This window comes from Drosophila ficusphila, unplaced genomic scaffold (genome assembly GCF_018152265.1).
Source record: "Drosophila ficusphila isolate 14025-0441.05 unplaced genomic scaffold, ASM1815226v1 contig_127, whole genome shotgun sequence".
NCBI lineage: Eukaryota > Metazoa > Arthropoda > Insecta > Diptera > Drosophilidae > Drosophila > Drosophila ficusphila.
In genome coordinates, this window is record NW_025064016.1 from 563,810 (window position 1) to 587,204 (window position 23,395).

The following is a 23,395-nucleotide window of genomic DNA, read 5'->3' on the forward strand; positions in this document are numbered from 1 at the left end:
CCAAATTTTGACAAGCAAATTTTTCGTTGCCTAGGTTCCAGCACATTTCCCTAACCCCTCCCCTCCCCCCAAACCCCTATTACCAAGAAACCTTGTTAACGGCAATTTGTGCGAAAATATCAATTTCACTTTTTTCTCTCTTCACCAGCCCGTTCTTTATGACCGTTTTGTGTGGGATTTTGGGTAAAAGGAGAACACCCGTGTGTGCAGCGCCGAAAAAAAACAGCATTATGATAACAACAAAGGCAGCCAAAATGTCTGCAGAGCCAAAAAGACTGACAGCCAGCATATAGAGATCCGGATACATAGATATACCTACATCGATACACACATGCTAGGCTTAAAAAATGAAAAAAACAAAAACACAAAAAAAAAGGAGGAAAAAGCGAGAATCCATGCCACTCCCACTGGGGCAGAAGGGCCCTTCGCGTTTTCAAACATGGCAGCACTGTCAAGTTTGAAAGGATTATTGCCACTTGCCGCTTGCGGCGAACGTTCTTAAAATGTAACACGTTTCAAACAAGTTTAGATACGTGTGTTTTGTCTGTTAGTTGAGTCTGTCTCTGGCTATGGCTCTGGCTTTGGCTCTGGCTGTGGCTCTCGTATCTCAGTCGGTATCTCTTCGGGCCAACGTCTATGTAAAAAGTCATCAACGGGGGCCAGTTTGCCCAGGCCTAGGAAACACAGCCAGCGGAGAGCAAAAAACAAAATACAAACGGCGACTGGTTTGACGAGCTTTTTTCAATGGGCTCGCGACCAAAACCAAAACCAAAAACAAAAAAGGAACAAAAATAATAGTAATAAAAAAGAAAAAAAAAAAGAAAAGACAGCCCTCTACTCGGTTTGAACTCTCCTCTGGCCAGATCCCAGCTTCGTCCCGGGTTCAAATCCGATTCCAATTCCGATTCCAAGCGGTTATAAAAAATTCGCGCTTGGGGATTTTTTTTTGTTCGCCAACTTCAACCGAAAGAGAAATGTTAGACTTTGAGATGCTCTAAGCACGCAAGCTAAACAAAAAATCAACACACGAAAGACAACAGATAGTCGCCAAATATCAAAAGAAATTCAAGCAAAAATTCAGTGACAGACGAGGGGGGACAATTGTGTAAGATTGATGGGAATGCTGAGGTCATTCATCATGCGATTCTCGTCTTGATTGGACATTTCACAAGGCTTGATAGACGAAGGTTTCCAAATACATTTGCCCGCACATATATTTATTGAAGATTATCTTAAAAAGGAGCAAGAAGGCCAAAGAACGGATCATATTCGGATTGTTGGCGAACAAGTAACACGTTTCTACTTAAGATTTTATGTATTTTAAATAAGTTACGAGGAAACCCTTAAATCCCAAAAATTATGGGTTTTTTTTAATAATATTAAAAGGTTTTACCTATTCATTAATGTGATATGCAATCTTATCGCCCAGTTTGACTAATACTCTTATATTAACGCGAAATTTAAATAATTTCCCCAGACAATACCTGTCTTTTATCTTGGTGTTTAATGACCTTGCAGAAATGTTTGTTTTTTACAAGAGATAAGCACAAAACCATTACTTTCGATGACGTACTTACAGCTTATATTTTTATGAACGTTTTAATAATTATAAGAACACTTATAAAAACATAAAACTCTTTATTTTGTTAATTTCTGATTTCTGTTGAAAATAAGTCAAGCTGAAATTTCATTAAATAAAAAAACGGGCACCGCAACGTGATTTTTTTGAAAAGTTTTACCCCAATTTCTCGTTTTAATTAATTGTAATTAAATAACCTCGGCAACTTCAATAACAGGATTAACTTTCAGGACCCAGAGAGGTCCAAGCAAGGCACATTAATATTGCAAACTTTTAGCACTCGGCACCAGGCAGCTGAAATTCGAGGGACTCTCGGTTCACCCAATTTTACGACTGCAGAGTATTTAAAATGTAAAACTTTAAGTGCGACTCACCTTTAAGAGTGGCTGGCATTGGTATTGGTGTGCGAATGTCTGGCTGCCAGCGGCATTGGTGTGCGTGTGTATCTGTGAGTGCTGCTGCTGCTGCTGCTGCAACTAGATGACGACGATGGAAACGACGCTGCACATCCTGGCGGCCATCTTTTCGAGTGGCAGAGCTAACTTTTTAAGCCGCCTCACATGTTGTTTTCTCTGACTTTGTTGTAGTTCCTCGATTAACACTTCGGCTGCATGGTTTTATATATGGATAAATTCGTTTAGACGTGTTTTTTCAAACGGTTTTACGAGCGAATTGATATTGTTAAATTGATTTACTGCTGGCCGTGCGCACAAATCAAGTTTTTTGGCTTTATGATTCGGCGAAAACGAAATGAATAAATAAAAATTAACGATACAAAATCGAGACGAAAAAAAAAACGAACTCCAAAATTAATCGACGGAAGCCCCGAAAAAGCTTTTGAAAGTGGCCCACGCAGGCGGCAAATAGCAATAGTTGAGAAATGAGATAAATAATGGCAAAAAATCCAAATTAAAGTGTAATAAAAAAGAGGTCTAACCACTTTTTTTCCCCCACAAGCCGAACAGCTGAAAAAACACAAAACTGTCGACGAACCTTTTGGCCATCCAGCCGGTTTGCAGCCCAGAACCAATACAATAAAAAAAAAAATGAAATTAGGAAAACTTTGAAAATCAAAGGAGGAAAAAGGAAAATCCGAACCAGTTGCAAAGCGCCAGCAGCTGATGCCCGGAAAAACTGAAAGCGCGTCCACACAACCTGAGCAAAGGACCTGCAGCCGGGCACTGAATTCCAGGAGCGGGCCGCCTGCCACGTACGTCAACTTATGTAAAGCCCACTGCCGACTGCGAACGGCGCACGAGGCCCACATAGCTGGCGTTTTCCCATTTCCCCCCATTTTCCGGCATTACTGCCGAAGTAAGTGCGTGCGAGCGAGATGCCAGCAATGCAATTTTGCGGGCCAAAGTCAGGCAGTTAACTTGGCAGGCTGGTCCGCTGCCTTCTTTGGCGCCTGCGCACTCGCCGCACAGCTGACGGCGGCAAATAAAGGACCGGACTTAAATAGATTCGGGAGATCCAAGGAAAATTTAATGGAACTTTTGTAAATCTTTTAGCAAGGTTTATGGTAAGGCCAATCTTTTTCACCCTTTAAAAAATAACAATAACTCTGAAAGGATTTATGAAAGAAGATTCAGATGATATTGTACTAAAGGGAGAATTATATTTTTAAGTTTTCATGTTAAATTTTGGCAAGGAGTTCAAAATCGAAAATAACCATCTATTTTGACAGCGCAACTTTTTAGGGTGACAAATCTTTGGTTTCCCAAATACGTCACAATTTGAATAAAACTTTACTTTAAAAGATTTTAAGGGCGCCCAAGCGTGAACCGCCCCTGGAGTCGTAGGTTACCCGCTGTTGCTAGGCACCGACGCTGCCTCTGTGGCCCCTCCTCTGCCGACGTCGGCAGAGCTGCGTTGACTGCAGAGCCAGCTGATTTGTGGCAGGGAACGGAACGGGGTTTTTCCCGAAAAGTAACGGGTCTTTCGGGGAAAACCGTTTTTCCTATTGATTTCGGGGCGCTGCATGTGAGATCCCCATAAACAAAATATGCATTCTAAAGCAGCTAATGAAAGGATGGACTAAGGAGAAGGGGGAGGGGTGGCGCAGAGAAGGGGAAACAAGTTCTGGGCGCACAGTGGGGCATGTTTCAAAGTGACCACTGTGCGGCAGCCGTTGAGATTCTAAATTCGCATTTGCAGTAAGCCCGCTCCTCTCTCGCTCACTCAGTAAACCTGTTTTTTGTTGAGAATTGTTTTTTTATCGCCTCTGCCACTTGCCACCAGACCAGGCCAAAAAAAAACAACTATTTCACAACTTTTGTTTGCTCGCTTTTTTGTCGTGGTTGTTGTTGTTGTTGCGCTTCTGTTTATCATTCACTGTTGTTGCCACCGTTTGGCGTTTACCTTTGCACAATCTTCGTTTACATGAAAGCGGCGACGACACGCGACCAAAGCCACACACACAGCTCCACTTTCGCACGTACACCCACACACGGACGGGGAACGGAGTTAACGGTAACGACGAGGAGCGAGCACGAGCACGTCCACCCGCAAAAACAAACGAAGGCGCAGTGTTGCCAGGTAACACTAGTTGAACTCCCCCAGCGAGCCTTGGGACTAAAAAATCCAGTTGGACCGACCAAATTGGGAAGGGTGGGCGCGCACTTTTAAAAAGGTGTTGCAAGTTGTATAGACACAATATAATCATTTTTAAATTGGTAGAAAAGCTTTGCGGGGCCATAAAGTTTAATATAAAGCAAGAATTTCCGTTTATTGTTTTAGTTTCAAAACATATCTCTATTCAACACCTACTTAAATCCGTGAGTCTGGCAACGCAGGTGACATATGAAAAGCTAACATCAGAAAACCGATTATAATCGATAAGTTGACCAGGGATGACTTACCCACCTGATTTGAATTTGCTTACTGGAATCTAATAAATAACGAATAATAACACTAAAGCTTCGTCCATTGACAATAGTTTTTGCAAAAGCAACCTGACCATTTAAGACTTGATCTCAGAGTCACTTGTTTCACGTATAAGGTAGGTCATTGAACTACAGCTTCAATCTGAGGCAAAAATACATTTCCTAACGAATAACTACATTTTTAGCAGTGTATGTAATAGAGGGGAGAGAAACTTTGAGCAGGAGAGAGAAAAAGAGGTGTGACCGCATCGCTAAATAAGTGTGGTTTGTGTACTTGCTAAAGTAGGGTAATTTCCTTGCTGATTAAGAGGGTGAATCTGTTAGCGTAGTAGTAGGCTGTACTCGGTTAGGAGAGTGGATTCGCTAAGTCAGTTTAACGTTGAAAGCGCCTCCAGCGGACGAAAACGGTCCTATTAAAAAATATGTCGTCATTTTTTTTTCTGAACACAGGTCTGGTCTCTCTGGCAGAAATTTACGAAAATTCGAGCGAGTTGGACGCGTACTTCACTGTTACGGAAAAGTCGGAAAAATCGCTGGACGCGTGTTCACTGCGTTAGTGTGCGTGCGTGTGTGTGTGGGTGTGCGAGCGGGTGAGCGAAATATAAATAAATAAATCGCCAAGTGCGGCTTGGGAAATGTGCGCTTTATCAAATAAATTGCCCCCGTTTTTGGCCAATTGAGAGTTGTGGCTAAACAGAAAATTCGACGGGAGTTCAAGTGAGTGCCAATTGCGGAGACAAAATGGCTGCATTTCAACGCATTTAATTTACGGGCAACACAAAGCGGATGAGGGAGAGAGCGAGACAGTGACAGAACAGGAGAGGCAATCAGAGAACATAACACAAAGAGAGAGCATAAAGAACACATAAAAAGTAAACATTCAAAAAACATTGTTAAATTAGCTTAACAAAACAGTAAAATATTTAATTGTTTGTTCTAAAGTAAATAACAATATTAGTTTGATTTTTTATTTCAAACATATTTATGTTTGTTTGTGAGATATCTTTTTTTGTTGTTGCAACAAAAACAAGAAAAGCAACAATAATTAATTTAATGCATTTCGTTGCGTTTGCGCCGTAGCTGCCACCTCTCTTTCTGGCTCTCTGTTGCCTTCTTTGCACTAGCTCTCTCGCTCTGCTCTCTGCGCTTGCTCATTGAATTTGGCCAAGTGCGAGCGGGAAGAAAATATCGGTTCTGTGTTGTGATTTTCTGTTTGTTTGTATTTTTGTGTCTTGCTTTCAATTTTGTTTTGGTTTTTCGCCACGAACCAATTTCAATAAAATATTAAAAATAAATACAGTCCTGATTCAAATATAAATTGAAAAGCAAATGAAAACAAAACAAATGCTTTTCATTGAATAAACATGGGTATTTTTTTAATTTCAATTTAATAAAGACAAACATTTGAGAAAAATGCTGCTGTTTTAAATTAAAAAAAAAAATTATTAAGACAAAAATTACAAGAGTATAAGTGCATATAAAAACATCCACTTGTTTTCTTTTAGTTAAAAACAATCCAGTGAATAAACACGGACTATCAACTAAAAAATTTGTTTTTATTTTTGTTTTTAATTTATTAACACAAAAATATTGGAATAAAAATAAAAGAAAAAGTGTACGTGACAAGAGCTTGAAAAAGTGCAAGAAAAAAAAAATTGCGAAAATAATTCGTGCGTGCTAAAAAGTGCTGCGAAGTTTTATGGCCCATGCGAAAAGTGCTAAATTCGTAAATGGCATGGAAAGTGCAAAGCTCTGATTAAAAAGCCGCGAAGAGTGGAGCGCGAGGTGCCCAAAACACAACCAACTACTGCCAAAAGGAAATTATTAAATCAAAACAACAACCTTCGAAAAAACTAATCAAAACAGAAATTTGTGCTAATTCTGTTTAGTCGACACCATCCACGTTGGATCCCCATCGCATATAATGTCATCAAAATGTGTTTTCAACATTGTATTCGTATCGATCATTTTCATCATCATCGTAAATGGTGAGTTTCAAAGCACTCAATCAAGAAATTCCGTGATTTACAAACATAGTTTTTTTTAACATAAAAGTTTTCTGAAAATAACAGATAGTTTGGCATAACAAACACTCAAACCTCTTAGTCCTTCAATCAATTTTCTTAAGGCATTATCAATAACAATAATTAATACCCTTCAAGCTGTGTAAAAGGAAGCGAGGTTTAGTATTTGTAATTCTGTTAAAAAATAAGTAGAAAAACCTTTTATTGTGCACTTGACTCCCAAGAAACAAAAGAAACCACAATAATCAGAGCTTAAAATGAAATACAACCTAGGGTGGTGCAAATGACCCATAGACAATAACATTGAAATAAATGCTCAATCAGCCGGAAACAAAGTTAACATTTTCACCCAGAACCCTTCGAGCAACAAAAATAATTACGTACTTTGCGAGGATAATTGACGAGAGAAGGATTTTTGGGGGGTTATTATTTTAAGGGTGGCGCGACGAAGGTTCTCTTATAATTTTAGTAGACAATTTGGTTAATTGTGTCGTGGCTTTCTCCCCCGGTATTCTTCTTTGGGTGTATTTTGTTATTAAACAAATGGGGTTGCTGGTGATAATTAATTTCATTTCGCTTTTGTGACTCAAAATGAATCGACAGAATATTTTTCAGATGATCCAAGGGGTTTGTTTTTTCAGTCAGTCTTGTTGCCTTTTACTTTTACCTGCAGGTGCCAAGGTTTTCAATTTACACGGCTCCAATAGCATTATATACGCTTTTGAGGTTCAGTTAGCTTCTCATTTGCATGTACGTATCAGATTTAGATTCCACTTATTTATTTCAACAAAGCAAATCCATTGTAGAGTTGAGGTAGAAAGAGCGAAAAAGGTAGAAAGCATAAGGTGAGTCATAAAAAAACGAGTTAGCCTCTGGGGACTCATCCATTTTTATTGTGAAATAGTCAACTAAGGTTTAACCAAGGGAAATTACAAAACTATTTTATGAATAGGGTAATAATTAATAGGGTTTTAAGCTTATAAGAAAAAATTCTAAGAAAAAATTCACGAAAAATAAAATACATACAACAAATTTAATAGTTTTCTGAGACAAATATCAAAAATTGAAAAAATTGAATCCACGTAATCTTTTTCGCCACTTTGGCTAATTTGTTTGCTTTGCAAGATTTTCCTAAGTTCAACATTACGAAATTCGAGGCGGGGCAGGGCTCACAACCACAGCCAGAACAACAACATCCACTCTTGGCTAATTAGCCAAAGTCAAGCAACATGAACACGGGCTCACGGAGAAGGCCAAGAATCGGGCGAAGAAGATGGCAGAGTGGCAGAAACGAAAACTGGTTTATCCACTTGGCCGGCTAATCTGACAACAAAGAAAGAGAGCAGACACAAGAACCAAGAATCGGAGCTGAATAGAGAAGCAAAGAAATGAAAAAATTGCGCTTAGTCTCAGCGAAAAAAGGTCAATGTCTCGGCACTATTTGTCTGGGGACCACCATGTATACATACATATATTAAAAATTAACAAAATAAATATGCAAAAGCTATCAGACAAAAGTTTCTCTCCCACAAAAACGCACCGGAAGCGAATGAAATTAAACATATATGATTGAGTGCTCTGAAGAGCAACAGTTCTAAGATACAGAAACAAGATACAGCTGGGAATTAAGATAAAGATACTTAATCACCACACACCCGTATCTGTAGCTCGGTTACAGTCAGAGATTACGGCTACTTTTTTACGTAACTTTATCTGTCTCTTGTTGGTTTTGTTTTAAATTCAATTTCGGATGGAGCTTAGCAGAAAATAAAAAAAGTTTTTGTTCTGATTGTTAAGATTCAATGTTCTTTTCACAAGTGAAATTAATTTCTAGAGTCACATCTGGATTTTTCTGGTTTTTATTATTATTGATAAGCTGTTGACCAAAAGTTCGTTCGAATATAATTTCAGCCCAGCAAAAAGCTGTCATAAATCACATGTGCTGTGGTCAGGGGTTTCGGGGGATGGTAGGATGTTAGGATGATAGGGCCCAGAACAATGGACACTTTGCCTGGGCATTTATGCAATTTTCCTTTGCTTTATTTCCCGTACGTGCCAAGTGCAACATAGTAAACAAACAAATAATGAAGCCACCAGCCGAGCTAGAGATGACAACGTGACCGCGGATAGAGAGATTCGTGCTGTTTCATAATACACTGGATGTGACCTAAAAACAGTATCTTCTCGTGTATGGTTTATTTGGAAAATCGCACACAGATGATAGACGGGCCATTCCTGTGTTTGCTGTCATATCTGCCAAGTACGAATGTATCACTCATTGCGAAATGTGTTACTATCACCAGTCGCCAGGCATGCGACTGACATTTATTGTTTGCCGAGTAGCAACCAAAAATATATATAATAATAAAAAAAATATACTCACATGTATTTATATGCGAATGTACATGCGGTGAATAAATCCCTAAAGCTTGTTGAACGAGTGAAGCGCATGGCACTTCAAATTGATGAGTAGCTTTAATGAAAGGGCGTGACTTGATGTAAATTGCCTTCTAGGGCGATGCTCATGCAGAGAAATGTAAATGGCTTTTGCGGAGGGTGAAAGCGAAGGTTGAATCGCGTAAACGTCGTTATCCTGGCAGGTGAAGCTCGCGTTTGTAATTTCCCATTCGCCCATTTTCGTAACCGACTTAAAGGTTATTGCGTACGCATTTCATTCATTCTCGTAATCCGAGCAATATTTCTCATACTTTTTTCCGCCCTTTAACCTTTACAGGATGTATTTTATTTGCTTGATTTAAATACTTTATATCTTTTTTTAAATTTTTGGTAAAAGTTGGATTCATTGTTTATCAGGGTTTTATTGTTTTATATATTCAGCATCAATCTATGAGCTCTTTTTATCTTAAATATTCTGCATTTAAGCTGCTACTTCCTTCGGCGTTCTGATTAATGTGTGCTTGTGAAGCCTTTAATTCAATCAGGAAGCCCAGAGTTAGCCACTAAAAATGCGCTTAAATTGGATTTTATGTGAGAATTATGCTGCCTCATTATGCCAAATGGCCTAAATAACAATCAAAGCGGGACTTCTCGCATGACACCAGCAGACGGGGGATGTTGGTAAAATTTAATTAAATTATTAAAGTTACGCGGTAAGCCACAGAGATACGAGGAGATACATAAACAAACAGACGAGCATCAGACAAAGGCATAAAAACTTTTCTTTTCTTTTCATTCCTCTTTCCCATTTTTTCCATGAGTCAAGTTGCGAAGCATAAACAAACAGAGGCAAACGATTCGCCAAGACGGAGATACATTATGCACAGACGCAGCTACAGATACAAGATACTATACACCAACAAAACGAATGGGAAAACAAACAAAAAAAAAACTGAAACGGGGAAGCGCAGATAAAGGAGAAAACTAAGAGAACAAGACCAAGTCAAAGCACATTTTCGTGTTGGCATTCGCTTTTCGCATTCGCATTCAAGTGCAGATTCACATTCATTTGACTTGGGCAGAAAAATTATGTGCATACATACAAGCGAACATCTTCACACACATATAAAGTTTCGTCCTTTCGCTGCTCATACATTTTTCCAGCGAATATAAAAGGTGTGTTTTGCCTACAATTTACCTCCTTCTTTCCCCCACATTTTAATAAATTAAATATGAAAACCTGCAAGTAACGGCTAGGATGTTTAGCAAATGTTGGGCAGCATAAAAAGTTTTCATTTTGTTTAAATTGTGTATTTGTAAAGTGGGTAGGTACATTATTTTTGCATTACATTTAATAGATTTTCTTTTAAGTTTATGCTTAAATCTCAGATAAGAAAATATAAATTCTTTTTCGCTTACATATTTTTCTTGTTAATCAATAATTTAATATTTTTTTCCACATTTTTATCCTCTAAGAAGAAATCGGACTTTTGAGAGATTTGTGCCTTGAATTTTTCTTATTGTTGCGTCTTCATCTTTATGCGTTTTTCCACTTTGTCTGTCTCGCAATTTTCTTATTGTTGCTCGGGGTTACGACGTCTAAAGTTGGGCGGTAAACGGGTTGTGGGGAGGTCGATGATGGGGCGGCGTTTGCTTTTATTTTTATTGTGTCTCAACTCTGCCACAGAAGTCGACATTTTTATGCTGCGCGCTCTTGTGGGGGGTATTATCATCCCCTCTCGGATGCGCCCTTTTAGTCCGCTTTCCCGGCGTTTTTCGTCGGTGTGCCAAAGTTGATTTTCATTAGTTTTAATGCCGCTCATTATGTTCGGTCTGTCTGTGTCTGGAATCTCTGCCTATCTGTTTTCCCTGCCTGTGGGGCACATACACATATCCCAGACACACCGCGCACGCAGATTGCTGCCAATAAAGGCAAACTTTTGGCCAAAGAGTTGTTTGGTTGTGTGCGGTTAAATATTTCATTTGCCATTCCGGGACTCAGATATGCAGAGGAATGTATATGGATATGGAAAGTTTTCCCATTGATGAGACCTATCCATTCTGATAGAGCAAAAAGTGAGAATATCGTAAATTTCAGTATAAAAGTGCCATTGCCTTTTATTATTATTTTATATTTATATGTTTTGTTATGGTAAAAATGTTTAAATAAATTGTCGTGTTAGTAGACTGTAAAAAGTGCTTATTATCATGAAATATTGTTTTTAATTCACTAAATGGTTTTAATATTTATTTTACAGCCACAATGCAATGTGCATAAATATTTCTGTACATGCAAATTCAAAAGCAAATAATCGTAGCAATTTTTGGGCATTCCAATACAACAATTTTTATATTTTTTTTCCCCCTCTTTGTCCAATACATCTGTATCGATATGCAGCAAACACATATCAAACGTTTTCCAAAGAAAAATCAAAAAGCATTTTATTTTGTTGAAAAATAGGTCTGCCAATTGAAGCATTTCTCCGCAATCAGAAATGACATTAAAATATGTATAAAATGCTAGCTCAAACTGTAAACTACAGTACGACAATTGTTATACACTTTCTTTAATATATTTAAAAAAAAATAAGGTAACCTTGAACACTATCAAAATAAGAAGACAGTAATGTCAAGCATAGGGTTCCGGAAACAATAGGGCTAGGAAATGGTTACGACTTTTGAAGAATTTGGAACATGTGTGACCCCCGGGACCAAGGCATTTAGGTCGCTCACCAGAATTTAGAGCCATGTGTTTTCCAATATACGTTCGTATTTCAAAACACTTAAAATCAAGCAGACCAAAGCACAAACATTTTATGCTGATAAAAGTAAGAAAAAAATTGCAGTTGCGATATCAGAGTTTTATGGAAAAAACAAGATATTTATTGTCAAATGTAAATATTCTTAAATGGCAAATCTACGCTTCACTAAATCTTTTCTGTCGACAGTTTAATCTGTTTAATGTTCTTTGGCATTGATTGTGTCAAACAGCCAGATTAATAGATACACGAAACTAAATTATTTCAATAGTTTGGTCATTTGTCAGGAATATCGGTTTAGAATTTCTCGAACAAAATAAATTGGACCAAATCAAATTAAAGATACATTGGAAATTTGCACAACAAAATGTTGCCCCGCTACGGAAACCATTTTACATACGTAATATTTATGCTTTCAAAAAGTTTACTAAAACGGACCAAAAGCTATTAAGTCAATGAATGGGCAATGCTATAGGCAGCTGTACTAGCTATGCTTCAGTACATTTAAATGTGATTTATATACCATGAATTGGGTTGTCATGGGTGCTGGGGGCACGTAGAAACCGAAATGAAAAGAAGCGAAAGTGTAACAATCTGAGTGGCGTTTCCTGCAAGAGTGCGTAGAGTTTCATAATCATTTTTGGCATTGTTATGATCGTAATGAGACCGTTACACATGCAAATTGCTTAACGTAGTGGATATGAAAAAAATTAGTTTGAAGTCATCATTTCGCAATATTGTTTAATTAATGCATTTTTTTTTTTCTTGTAATGACTTTTGCTTTGATTAACAATAAAAAACCAAAAAAATAAATATGTGACTTAAGTACAACCTCTGAGTAATTGATTTCGAGTGTTTGTATAACTGAAATACAGTAAATTTATCTTAACGGTTTTGTGGGTATATTAACCGATTATGACTTAACGGTAAACTGCAACCCTTTATGAAAACGTTGTCTGGTTTGCGGCTCACCACCAAGAAAACCACCCTTCAAATTAACCCCAAAATTGACATCTGATGCAATTCAGTTGAAGTTGAAGTGTGTCAATTAAATATAACCCAAAATCGTTAATCAAGTTGTGTTTGAAAATGTTAAATATACCGAATAGGCACAGTAAATTTAGTTTAACATTAAGTTAAATTAAATTTTTTTCAACATCTATGGGCAGGATATTGTGGGTAACATGCCTTGGGCTTAAAAAAATTTTCTGAATAGAGACAAAGAAATCGCGTTTGTTTGACTTCTCAAAGCTTACGGTATAAAAATCTAATGAATTAAAATGTGAAATGCCTCTTTGTAACTACATAACTATTTTGTACCCTCTGGCGCTTTCTTTGTCTATATACATAATGTCCTTCATGTATGTGTAAGTAAAGATCAAAAGGGGACTTAACAAAATGTTGGGAGGATAGTTTAATTTAATTTTAATTGAAATTTTCATATCACAACATCTACATTAAATATCAAAAGCCTAAGAACTTGATTTGTCGTGTTTAAAAAGTTCGACAAATGTCATCAAACAAAATGCTTATTAATTATAATAAAAATTTATTATGTGACTGTGAGAATAATTTCTAATTTTCTTTAGAGTTAATTGTACGTGCCAGCTAATAGTAAAATAAACAATACCAACATTTATGGTGCGTGTAGCACAAATGAAAATAATGTTTTGCACGCAACATTTGTGCCCTAAAATTATTTATGCGTAAAAATGCATAAAGTTGCCAACGAAAAATTTAAATGAGTATGAAAATATTTTCATAAAGATGGGTAACGAAAAAATTTATAAAAAATTATTGTATATGATTTATGGTTGAACGACATAAAATTTTTATAAACATGACTTCTAAAAAAAAGCCGAGCCCACAGCGCCATTTCTTTTTGCTTTTTGGCCTGTCAGGAAGGAAACATTTTGCCATCCCCATTTTACTTTTGCCCTTCGCCGAAAACCTGCACTCTGCTTACTCGAGTGGATTTTAATTTGAATACTTTTGCGTGTTTTCCACTGCAACTTACCCCCTTTTCAGAAAAGAAAAAAACGGAATGAGTGGGGTCTTTTTAGCGCTCTTCTGCCTTTGTTTTGTGTTTCTTGCATATTTTGGTCCTTGAACATTTGAAAAAAATATTAAAAAATACCAAGAAAACTGCAAAAAAAAAAAAAACGTTAGAATTTAACTAAAGCTGAACACTTTTTTACTTTCAGGTTACGCAAAAGATATTTCTGGAGTTAAAAGAGGTAAGCGTTTGAATATTTTAAAGCTTGATGGTGTAAATTAAAAAGACAAAAAGTCTAAACGGTACAGTTTAAGCAAGATTTATTTTTTAAATATGAGTGGAAACGAAACTCAGATACGTTAAACATTTAACAAACCATTAAAAGCGAAAACAAATGTACATGAAGTTAATTTCTCAATTTATTTATTTTTTTTCCGAAAACCCGGCATTGCGATTGTGGTTACTGTTAACTTCGTTTACTATTAATTTATTGATTTTCTGATTGGTTATTTGTCATTAATTATTTTTTGTGGTTTTAAGTTCCGATTCAAAAACAAATTTAAACCTTTCGTCCATTTTTCATCGAGACTGCTAAACGTTGAGTCTGAAAAGCGAAAAGTAGCGAGCACTTCTCGCGTATTTCGCCTCCAGTGGACAGAACATAGCCTCAATCTTTTCACATTTGTGCAGTTTTTAGAGGCCCGCGCATTTGGCCCATTCACACGCCGGCACTTCGGCACGGCTCCCCGTAGTGCAATTTATAATATGTGCCGACAAAGGAAGTCGAAAAAAAGAGTAGTTGGAAAAATGCCCGACGTCGAGTGGCTCTAGAATTCGTTTAGGCCGTCCCACTCTTGTTCGCGAAGCCACTCGAACCCCACGGGCTTTTCCTCATCTCGGCCACGTTTCTCCACCATTTCTCCACCTTTGTGACTATTTTTTCAGCCCTTGGCTTGCAGGTTGCATCGCTGTTGACTTGTCAGTTGACTGACGGGCCAAACAAAAAAAAAAAAATTGAAATAGGAAGAACTGTAAAAGTAGTGCTTTTTATTCCGTTTTGTTTTTCCCGCCCATGCAAATGTTTGGGCGGCACGACAAGGCGTGGCCCACATGTATTAAATTTATATATATATGTGAGCATTCGATTTTTTATGATTCAATTTTATGCTTGTAGCGGTTGTGGTTCCTGCCCAAATGGCATAAAATCAATGAAGCTGCGTCCCTTTTGGGTGGTTGGTCGCTGGAAAATGGCCGCCATTTTGTAGCGCCCTCGCCCCGTCGATTGTCATTATTTATTGAAAATATAGTTTGATGAGTTTTTACTTGGCCAAGGGAGCTGTGGTCGCCGGTTTACAGCTGCAGATGCTGCCGCGCACACCTTTTTTTACCCACCCACTCCAGTTTTTCCCATCAGTTTGGGTGTTGTTTTTTCTGTTGCGGTCATTGGAATGGCTTTTTGTGTCTGCCTCCACGCTGTCTGTCTGTTTGCCCGTCTGACTTTGTGTGTGTTTTAAAATTGGTTAAATCAGCAAACTTTTCTCCGACGGTCCTCCTTTTTTTTTTTGCGCGCTAAGTGCTTTAACTTCGTCGTTGGTGGGTTTATTTAGAATTCTTTATTATGACGGTGGCTCACTTTATAAAATGTTAATCAATTTGTCTAATAGAATTTCTAATAATTATATTTTATAATGTTATATGAAACACAAATTGTATTTAAATCACAAAAAGAAGATTAAAATGGATTTTGGTCTTTGTAAATGGTTAAGAAATGCTCAGAAATGGTACAAGATAATTTTTAACTGGTTATAAAAACAACTAAAATTGCATTTGTATCAAAATATTTTTAAAATTTAATTAGCAGAAACATGCCTTCAGGCTAACTATGAGTGTACATTTATCACGAAACTCGTGAAAAGGATACTCAACGTAAAAAACAGTCTGCGGCCAACAAACTATCTTCTATTTCTTCCGCTTCATATTACAAATCTTCGGCTGATACGATTATGTGGCGGCCTCCTAGACGTGGCAAAAAAATCGAAATGGGAATGGAATAGCTAGAGTATATCCATGTGCCTTGAAGCGCGGGGTCATAAAAAAGCGGAAAAAACGTTGCTATTCCGTGGGGTATGACCAGTTAATAGCATTTCCCCCCCGGTAACGCCCACGCAATCGACACAATGTTCAAGCGAGTGTGTGCAACAGCTTCTGCTTTTTGTTTTTTGTTTTTTTTTTTGTTTTTTATTCTGCATAGCTATGTATCTTTCCCTGAACGCGAAGTGGACCTGGAGTTATGCAGTTTTTTACTGGAAGGAAAATAAGGGAAGTATAAAGAGTTGATTGCACCACCGGATGTAAAGAAAATATTGGAAGCAAAAAGCGAAGAGACAGTAAGAAGAAAAAAATTATCTGCAAAGATGAAAGGGTTACATGAATGAAAAATATGCAAACGAATACGTAAAAAGATTGGTGACGAACTGATTAGTTTGCGCTTCGCTGCTCTCACTGAAAGTGAGTAAAAAAGTTTCAAGACATGTGGAAAGGTTACTTCATAACATTATGTTTATACACTGTATCAAAAATATTTATTGGCAATACAAGTACAGAAAAGTTTAATATATTTTGGTGAAGTCACGAAGTTTTGCGTTTAAAAATTCCCATTTGAGGGATTTCAATATGTGCATGTAACGACTAAGGCTTTGTCTTGATCCTTTGGAGCTAAACAATAATCGCTTTACCGCTTTAATTTGCCTTGTTCTCTACGCATTTTCATCTGATTTTCTTGTTTTACGGAAATATCGGGCTTTTCGGAAGCGGATTGCAATCCTCCACGAACTAAAGAGCTCCGAACAGTGCGCTTGAAAAACTTTCCTGTTGCTGGGGTATTGTGCACTTGCAATTTTTTTTTTTAATTTTTCCCCATTTTTTTTGCCAAACAGATTTGCCCGTATCAGAGACAGAGCAGACATTTCTGGAGTTTGAGCTGAATGCGAAGTGGTGGCAGGGAGCCGCCGAGATGGGTTAGCTTTCCCCTGTTTCCATGGCCATCCTGCTATTTAGCCATGTTTTGTTTGTTTTTGTGCTTTGGTGCAGTTTGAGCGCTGCCATTCTCCATATCCCAGCACTTCCCTCTGCCAGCGTTCTTATTCGCTTTGCAGCCATTTTTATCTTCAATACACGCTCATTTACGCCGTCTGATAGCTTTAGGGTATATTCATATCCGTTGTGTTTTTAGACAGGAGTACGCGAACTGCGAGCTGAGTGGCTCGGGACGGATGTTGGCACGAAGTGGAGCGATATTTGTGCAATGCTGCTATACATTTCGCTCCTGATTACACTAGCCAGCACGAAAACTGTGATAAAATTATACAACTTATTTTAAAAGAAATATACACAAATGTTGCCATTAAAAAAAATTAATATTTTTTAAATAAGTGTGGGTTATAAAACAAAAATTTACAAGCGAAAATAAAAAAAAATTCTTATTCACAAAAAAAAAAAAAAATTGATAAACAATACAAAAAATTGTGTGACCATTTTTAGAAAAAGTTATATAATAATAATGAATTTTTAATATTATATTATTATTATATTATATTAGTAAACATATTATTAACAACCTGTCACTTACTTTTAAACAATGAGTAGTGTAGTTTACTTTTTAATATTCTTAAAAAGCGTACTCACCCTCTGTTTAGCTGGCATTGTCTGGCAAATGTTTGGCAAAAGACGACGGATAAGCCTCTATCTACTTTGCAATACATATTTACTTTAAAAAAAAGTATATATGTATGTAGGTACGTTTGTGCATATTCTAAATCGGCTCACCAAAATACGTTGCCAGCATTTTCGCTAATAAACTTTGTCGCCGGGGATTTAATCAACTTTACTTTATTTTATTGTTCACTTTTGCAGCCAAGTCTGGCCCATCCTTTTATTCGAGTAAGCTCTGTTCCCTTCTAAGCCATGGGACCCTTTTTTGTTAGCCAACAGGATTTTCATTTCATTTCGTGTTCTGCGATGCCTGAATGGATTTTAGGGGTATTGGGAGCATTGATTACCAAATGCGAGGCATAAATGCCCGAATCGGCTGCAACTCGCATTACATTTGCTCCACCCTTGCCCGTCTATCGGCTTGTTAAAAGGTTCTTAAATTGCGTTTTATTGCATGCCACGTTTTGGTCTCGGTTTTGCTCTTTATGAGCCGCTTTGTATGTAAGCTTTTCAATGCCGCTGTGGTATTTCCTTTTTATGGCGGGTTTATTGTTATCACAAACAACAGACAACAAAAATGATAGAACTGTAGATAGAAATCACAAATAGATTTTCTGAGCTCTTAAAGTTACTCTTTTACCTTAATATTAAAGAGGTATAAAAGGCTCCCACATAAATATCAACAGTTTTTACCCACTTAAACGAGCCACAAAAGGAACCGTGCAAAATCAAGATATAGAGCAAAATAAAGATAATCATGATTAGCCTACTCACTTCCTATACAGAAGTGGTCACATTCTACTGAGGAAATACGATCCAGACAACTTCTCTAGGACAATCTAAAAACTCATTACCCAGCGCTAATCAAAGACACACGCACTGGGCCAGCAAACGTTTTTATGCCGGGTAATTAGGATGTTGGCAGTGCCAACGCACAGTGGTCGGGCTTGTATGGAACCGCGGCCATAAATACTTCTAGTTGTGCTATCGCTATGAAACTTTCACAAAAATCTATAAAAATATTATAAATACAATATAAAAAAATTGACCGGATCGTACCACTATATCCTATAGCTTCCATAGGAACGATTGGATCAGTGCAGTCCTAAAATCACTTTTTATGGTCAGATCAGGCTAATATTTTTTATATATATTTATTTTACTTCACTCTTGTCAACAATATAGCCGTTTTTTATAATATTCGCTTCTATACCTTCAATCAATTTTGTTCGCCTTTCGACGGCGCTACCCACTTCGCTGCACCATACATTAAAAACATATAATCGTGAGAATACACACTTATAAGAAAAACCTATTCAATTTTTAAGCAAGGGAATAAACAAAAAGAAAAAAGAAATAAAAGAAAAAATAAATCAATAAATGAAAAACGGTTAATAAACACAAACTCAAAAGACGAAGACAGAGCAAGACGAAGAACAGCACAACAAGCACACGAGCGAAAACAAATTTTTGTAGTACAAAACTGACCCTGAAAAAGTAAAGACGGTGTTAGAATTTTTACGATTTTAGGCACATCTGCAAATTTCTGCAAAAAAAATTACACATTTATTACCTTAAAAGCCAGTCAAACACATTGGTATACAACTTAATTGTGGATTTTTGTGGCATCACTACTAAAACTTTAGCTAAACATAAAAAAGACGTTCAAAATATAGACAAAAAACATGTATTATTTCAAATTTATATAACAAGAACAGTTTAGCAAGCACGTTTTTTTATAATATCTCAAATTTTAGAAAATACCTTAAACTTCAAAATCCATTAAAAATATTTTAAATTTGGACACGTAATAAATGAACTGACCTCTTCAAAGTTCGGTTTTGCTATGAAATGTTCGCGATGCGCGCAAGCTGCGCTGTGCAAATGAACACCTTCTTACAACTGTAATTCTATTTTTAAAAAGAACCGTTAGTTTTACAGAAAAATAAAGTTTGCCATCAAGAAGTTTGGACAATTTAGAAACGATTTGTTTACTTTTCGTACATTTTTGTTGTTATGACTTTTTTTATTTTTGGCCTATGGGCGCAACCACAGTGCAACGGGGTGGACCATATGACCCACCCACAAATAACTCAGTTATCAGACACGAGCTTGCTAATATAAGCATTATACTGTGGGACCGCCTCCGCAAATGAGTAAAAAAGGACAGAGGTTGGGGTCAGAGAGAATATGGCTCACGCAGTGGGGCGCAAACACGCAAGCGAACTAATGTACACAACTTAATTATCAAAGGAAAATCGCAGACTTATGTATAGGATGCTCAATATAAATAATGACCACCAGACAGGAGACGTCTCGACTGGAGGGAGATAAGTTAACGCATCTTTAATGAATGAAAGTCTTTATATAAGCATTCTCTTCAACCGAGAAAAAAAGAATGAATCAAAGCCGGTAGACTCAATAAATAAATTATTCGCCTCCTGTTTCCTGTCAATGTTCATTGCTTGAATTTTTTAAATTATTAAAAACCCAATAAAGATAAAGGGTTTTTATATTTCAAAATTCACAATAGGTTTTAAACCTCTATTTGCACAAAGCACAAAGTTTTTGCCTTCGTTCGTTTTGTTCACAATTTGCACGGCTACAGGAGAAATATTTGTGAAACGCTTTTGTAATATTATGAATACTCAGTTTCACAGTGCAATATTTTTCGTTGATGTATTTTTTTGACTGCGGCAGTTTTTCTTCTGCAAGTGGAACAGTATTTTTCCTTCGTTTTGAGTTTTATTTTCACAATTTCATCGTCCACTTGTTTTTGCGTTCATTGCTGTCCGTTTTGCAATCTGTAGCTCACCCTCTTTCTTTCTGTTTTCGGTTCGTTGGAGCATTCGCTGTGTTCATTGTGCTATGCTGCATGTTATTAACCCCGGACAGAGAGTTTGAATTCCAGAGATCGATAAATTACAATCAAAGCCACTCAACGATAGGCAATGGACCAAATTAAACTGGGCGAAGATATCTCCAATTAGCTGAAAACAACGGATTATACGCGATAAATGTGGCGAAATTTGTTTATTTTATTTGATGTTGGACAAAACAATGCAAAAGAGCTCCAGTTTTTGAACGAGTTTATTTTCAATGTTATTCCGTTGAAGTATTCATTCTGTTCAATAATTTATCCCTTAATCTGCAACTGCGAACGATTTAAAATTCAACTGAATTTAGCACCTTAAATTTGCTGGAATCTTTTGTTATTTTCCCCCATCAGTCATTCACTGTGTTCTAATTTCAACTTTGTTTTCGTCGATTTTCCTTTCAGCCCCACAATTTTTTGCAATCAGCCAATTTTTCAGGATTGCCTGCGAAAAGCCAATAAAACACGAAGGGAAAAACAAATAAAAAGGGAAATAAAACACCCACAAAAGTCACGTTAATACCGCCTTGGCAATTTCAATTTGTGTTTTGAACAATTTAATTTTTAAGCCGTCGACGGTTGCAGTTCATGATTTTTCCATTTTTAGGGTTGCGAAAAATATCGCCACCAAATACAATCAAAAGCTAAAAATCTATTATTCAGGACCGCCGCTCCCCATTGTTTATTTAGTCAAAGCTGAACGCAAAAAAAAAGTGAGGAAACTTGAAACAGAAAAAGCAAAAAAGCAATATTCTCGGGACAAGAAGCAGGGAAAAGCGAAAAAGTATTGAAGCGCATCTCAGTGAAATTTTCTGTTGTCGTCCAACAGAATAGAATGGTAGTGGAAACCGGCTCAGGCTTCAGGATATATCCAAAGTGTCAGATGGAGAGGAGCTGAGGATTTCCAATTCCACAATTCTCTTGGCGCAAACGAGCAGTTGTGCGACACAGAACTGAAATTGTTGGGACCCCGAAAAAAAAAAACGAGGAGAAAAGAAATTAAGTCTGAAACATGAAATAAAGATGAAGTGCCTGTCGAAGGAGCTGACTCAGTCAGTCAGTCAGTCAGTTAGTGCACTTTGTATTTGAGGGAGAAGCTGTCGGATTTCCAACTGGGATTGCGATTGGGATTGGGTATGGGTTTTGCGTTTTGGGTTCGGGTTCTGATTCTGATTCTGGTTCTGGCTTGGTTTGAAGGCTTCTCTTGTTTTGTCATTTTTGCTGCTGGTGATGACTGACGAGCAGAATAAAAATTAAAATTTGTTTACGCGGCGCATCATTTTCTGTGCGGGTGAGTTTGTAAGTAACGCAGTCTTTGCATGAATCAAAAGCAATTACACAGAGAAATATTTCGATAGGCAATAAAACAATTTAGATAGAATATAAAACCTAGAAGAAGTAACAGCTGTTATTTATTATCCATAATAAATAAACTTCAATCACAGCATTCAACATTTAAAGGGATCCATCCGAAGTGGTTGTTCTTTTTCAGACACCAGTTGATCGATTGTTTTCAGTGCATTCTGGGTAAACATCTGCCATATCTTGAAATCTTTGTCTTTGCCCGACGTTGGTCCGACTATTTGTCTCCTTCAATTTGTAATCATTTAAATTGATTTTTCTTGTCTTTTCTTTCTGACGTTGCTCAATCTGCCCTCCACTGCGCTCAACTGAACCGAATGCTCCGTCCATTCATGCCTCGTTTTAATTGATGAATTTACTGACTGCCATCCCAGACATTGATAGGGATAAGCATCTTAACCTTTTTATGGGCCCAACTGCAGGCTGTATTTTCAAGGGAGATGTACTTTATGCCGGCACTTTCCCTGTTCGAAAATCATCCTTCCATTTAACTCCAGAAGTTGCCCTGGTCATTGAACCCATGAACTGTACAAACAAGCAGATTTATGCACTGATGTTGTCTTTCGTTAGTGACGTCAAGACCAAACAAGCCCATACCTGAGTTGAGTTAAAACTTCCTCAAGTCTGTCTTGGTTCAAAGCAATAACCTAAATAAAAACCTTAATTAATATTGCATGTCATACACACTTTTCAGTATGGGGGGAGCAGCAGGACTTGAGTTGCCCCAAGCTCAAAATAATTGAGATTGATGCAATTGCATATAAAATTCATATAAATTACTTGAAACTAACACAAAGACTCTCCCGGCTCCATCGGCTCCCAACTGCGACAACTCAACTCGGCTCCATCGTTGTTTGCATTTTGTTGGTCCAAAGGGCAAGCGGCGAGGAGCAGAGAACTCGTTTGCCCAAATGAGTCATAAACACCGAGGAGGCCAAAAGCGAGTGTCAAATGCACACATGTGCACCATCACGATTCGGATGAACCAAACTACGTTTGAACTTGATAAAGTTTTCGCCGAAAACGAAATTGGTTTTCTGTCTGCAAGCAAGCGAAAAGTTGGCAGCCAGGTATCTCATTTGCATTTTCGTATATGAGTTGTGTGTTGCTTTATTACCGAGCAAAGATGTAGTTTGTTGGGTGAGCTATTAACCTTGACAATAGTTTTTTGTTGTACGAAATTTAAAAATGAAAATACGATTTTGTGCCACGAAATAGCTTTAGGCAACGGAAGTGTTCGGATAAATATATATATGGAGTACCTTCCTTATAAATCTCTGCAGTTTAAAAAACCTAACTGGGTCCACCCTGAACACAGCCAAACGCAGCAGGAGAAGGCTTCAGTTTTCCCCCATGTTTGTTATATATCGTCATCGCCAGCTGCATTTGATTAGCGCCTCCCCATATATGCATCTCGATACATACGTACATTTAAACAGGCCATCTGTATACTATACGCTCGAGGATGGAAGAAAAAGTTTTGAAAGTCCTTATCATAAATTTTTTTGAAAAGTTTTTAAATTTTTTTGAAAAGTTTTTAAATTTTTTAAAATCTAAACTAGTTAAATATTCAGAAACTTATTTTATTGTTTGATAAAGTACAACTTATTCTATTAATATTTTAAACAGTAGCTGTAATTTATTATTTTAAGATTTGCATTAATAAGTTATGTTTTTGAGGCTGTTATTTTCTTTATAAATAATAAATAGATTTTTAAACTTTTTAAACAAACCTCTGGCGTTTGGTCAGGACTTGCATGCAGGGCACAACAAAATGGCATTTGAAACATGTGTCAAGTTCCATGCA

General features: G+C 37.2%; 2 protein-coding genes across 5 annotated transcripts in view; one reads left to right on the forward strand and one right to left on the reverse strand.

Moving 5' to 3' along the window:
* LOC108092656 overlaps positions 1-4,098 on the reverse strand; it is a 45,682-nt gene extending 41,584 nt beyond the window's left edge. For 2 of the 4 annotated variants that reach the window (XM_017192317.2, XM_017192315.2), the window contains exon 1: positions 1,954-2,983. The gene's annotated coding sequence lies outside the window, so the exon portion shown is untranslated. Of the gene's footprint in view, positions 1-1,953; positions 2,984-3,940 lie in introns of those variants that run through there. The other 2 variants (XM_017192316.2, XM_017192314.2) reach the window with 2 other exon arrangements.
* Positions 4,099-5,066: 968 nt separating this feature from the next.
* Positions 5,067-23,395, forward strand: part of LOC108092652 (disintegrin and metalloproteinase domain-containing protein 10) — an 84,763-nt gene continuing 66,434 nt past the window's right edge. Inside the window, 3 exon segments of the mRNA XM_017192304.2 lie at positions 5,067-5,181; positions 5,970-6,452; positions 13,849-13,881. Of these exon segments, the coding sequence (XP_017047793.2) occupies positions 6,389-6,452; positions 13,849-13,881 (97 nt within the window). The 5' untranslated portion in view covers positions 5,067-5,181; positions 5,970-6,388.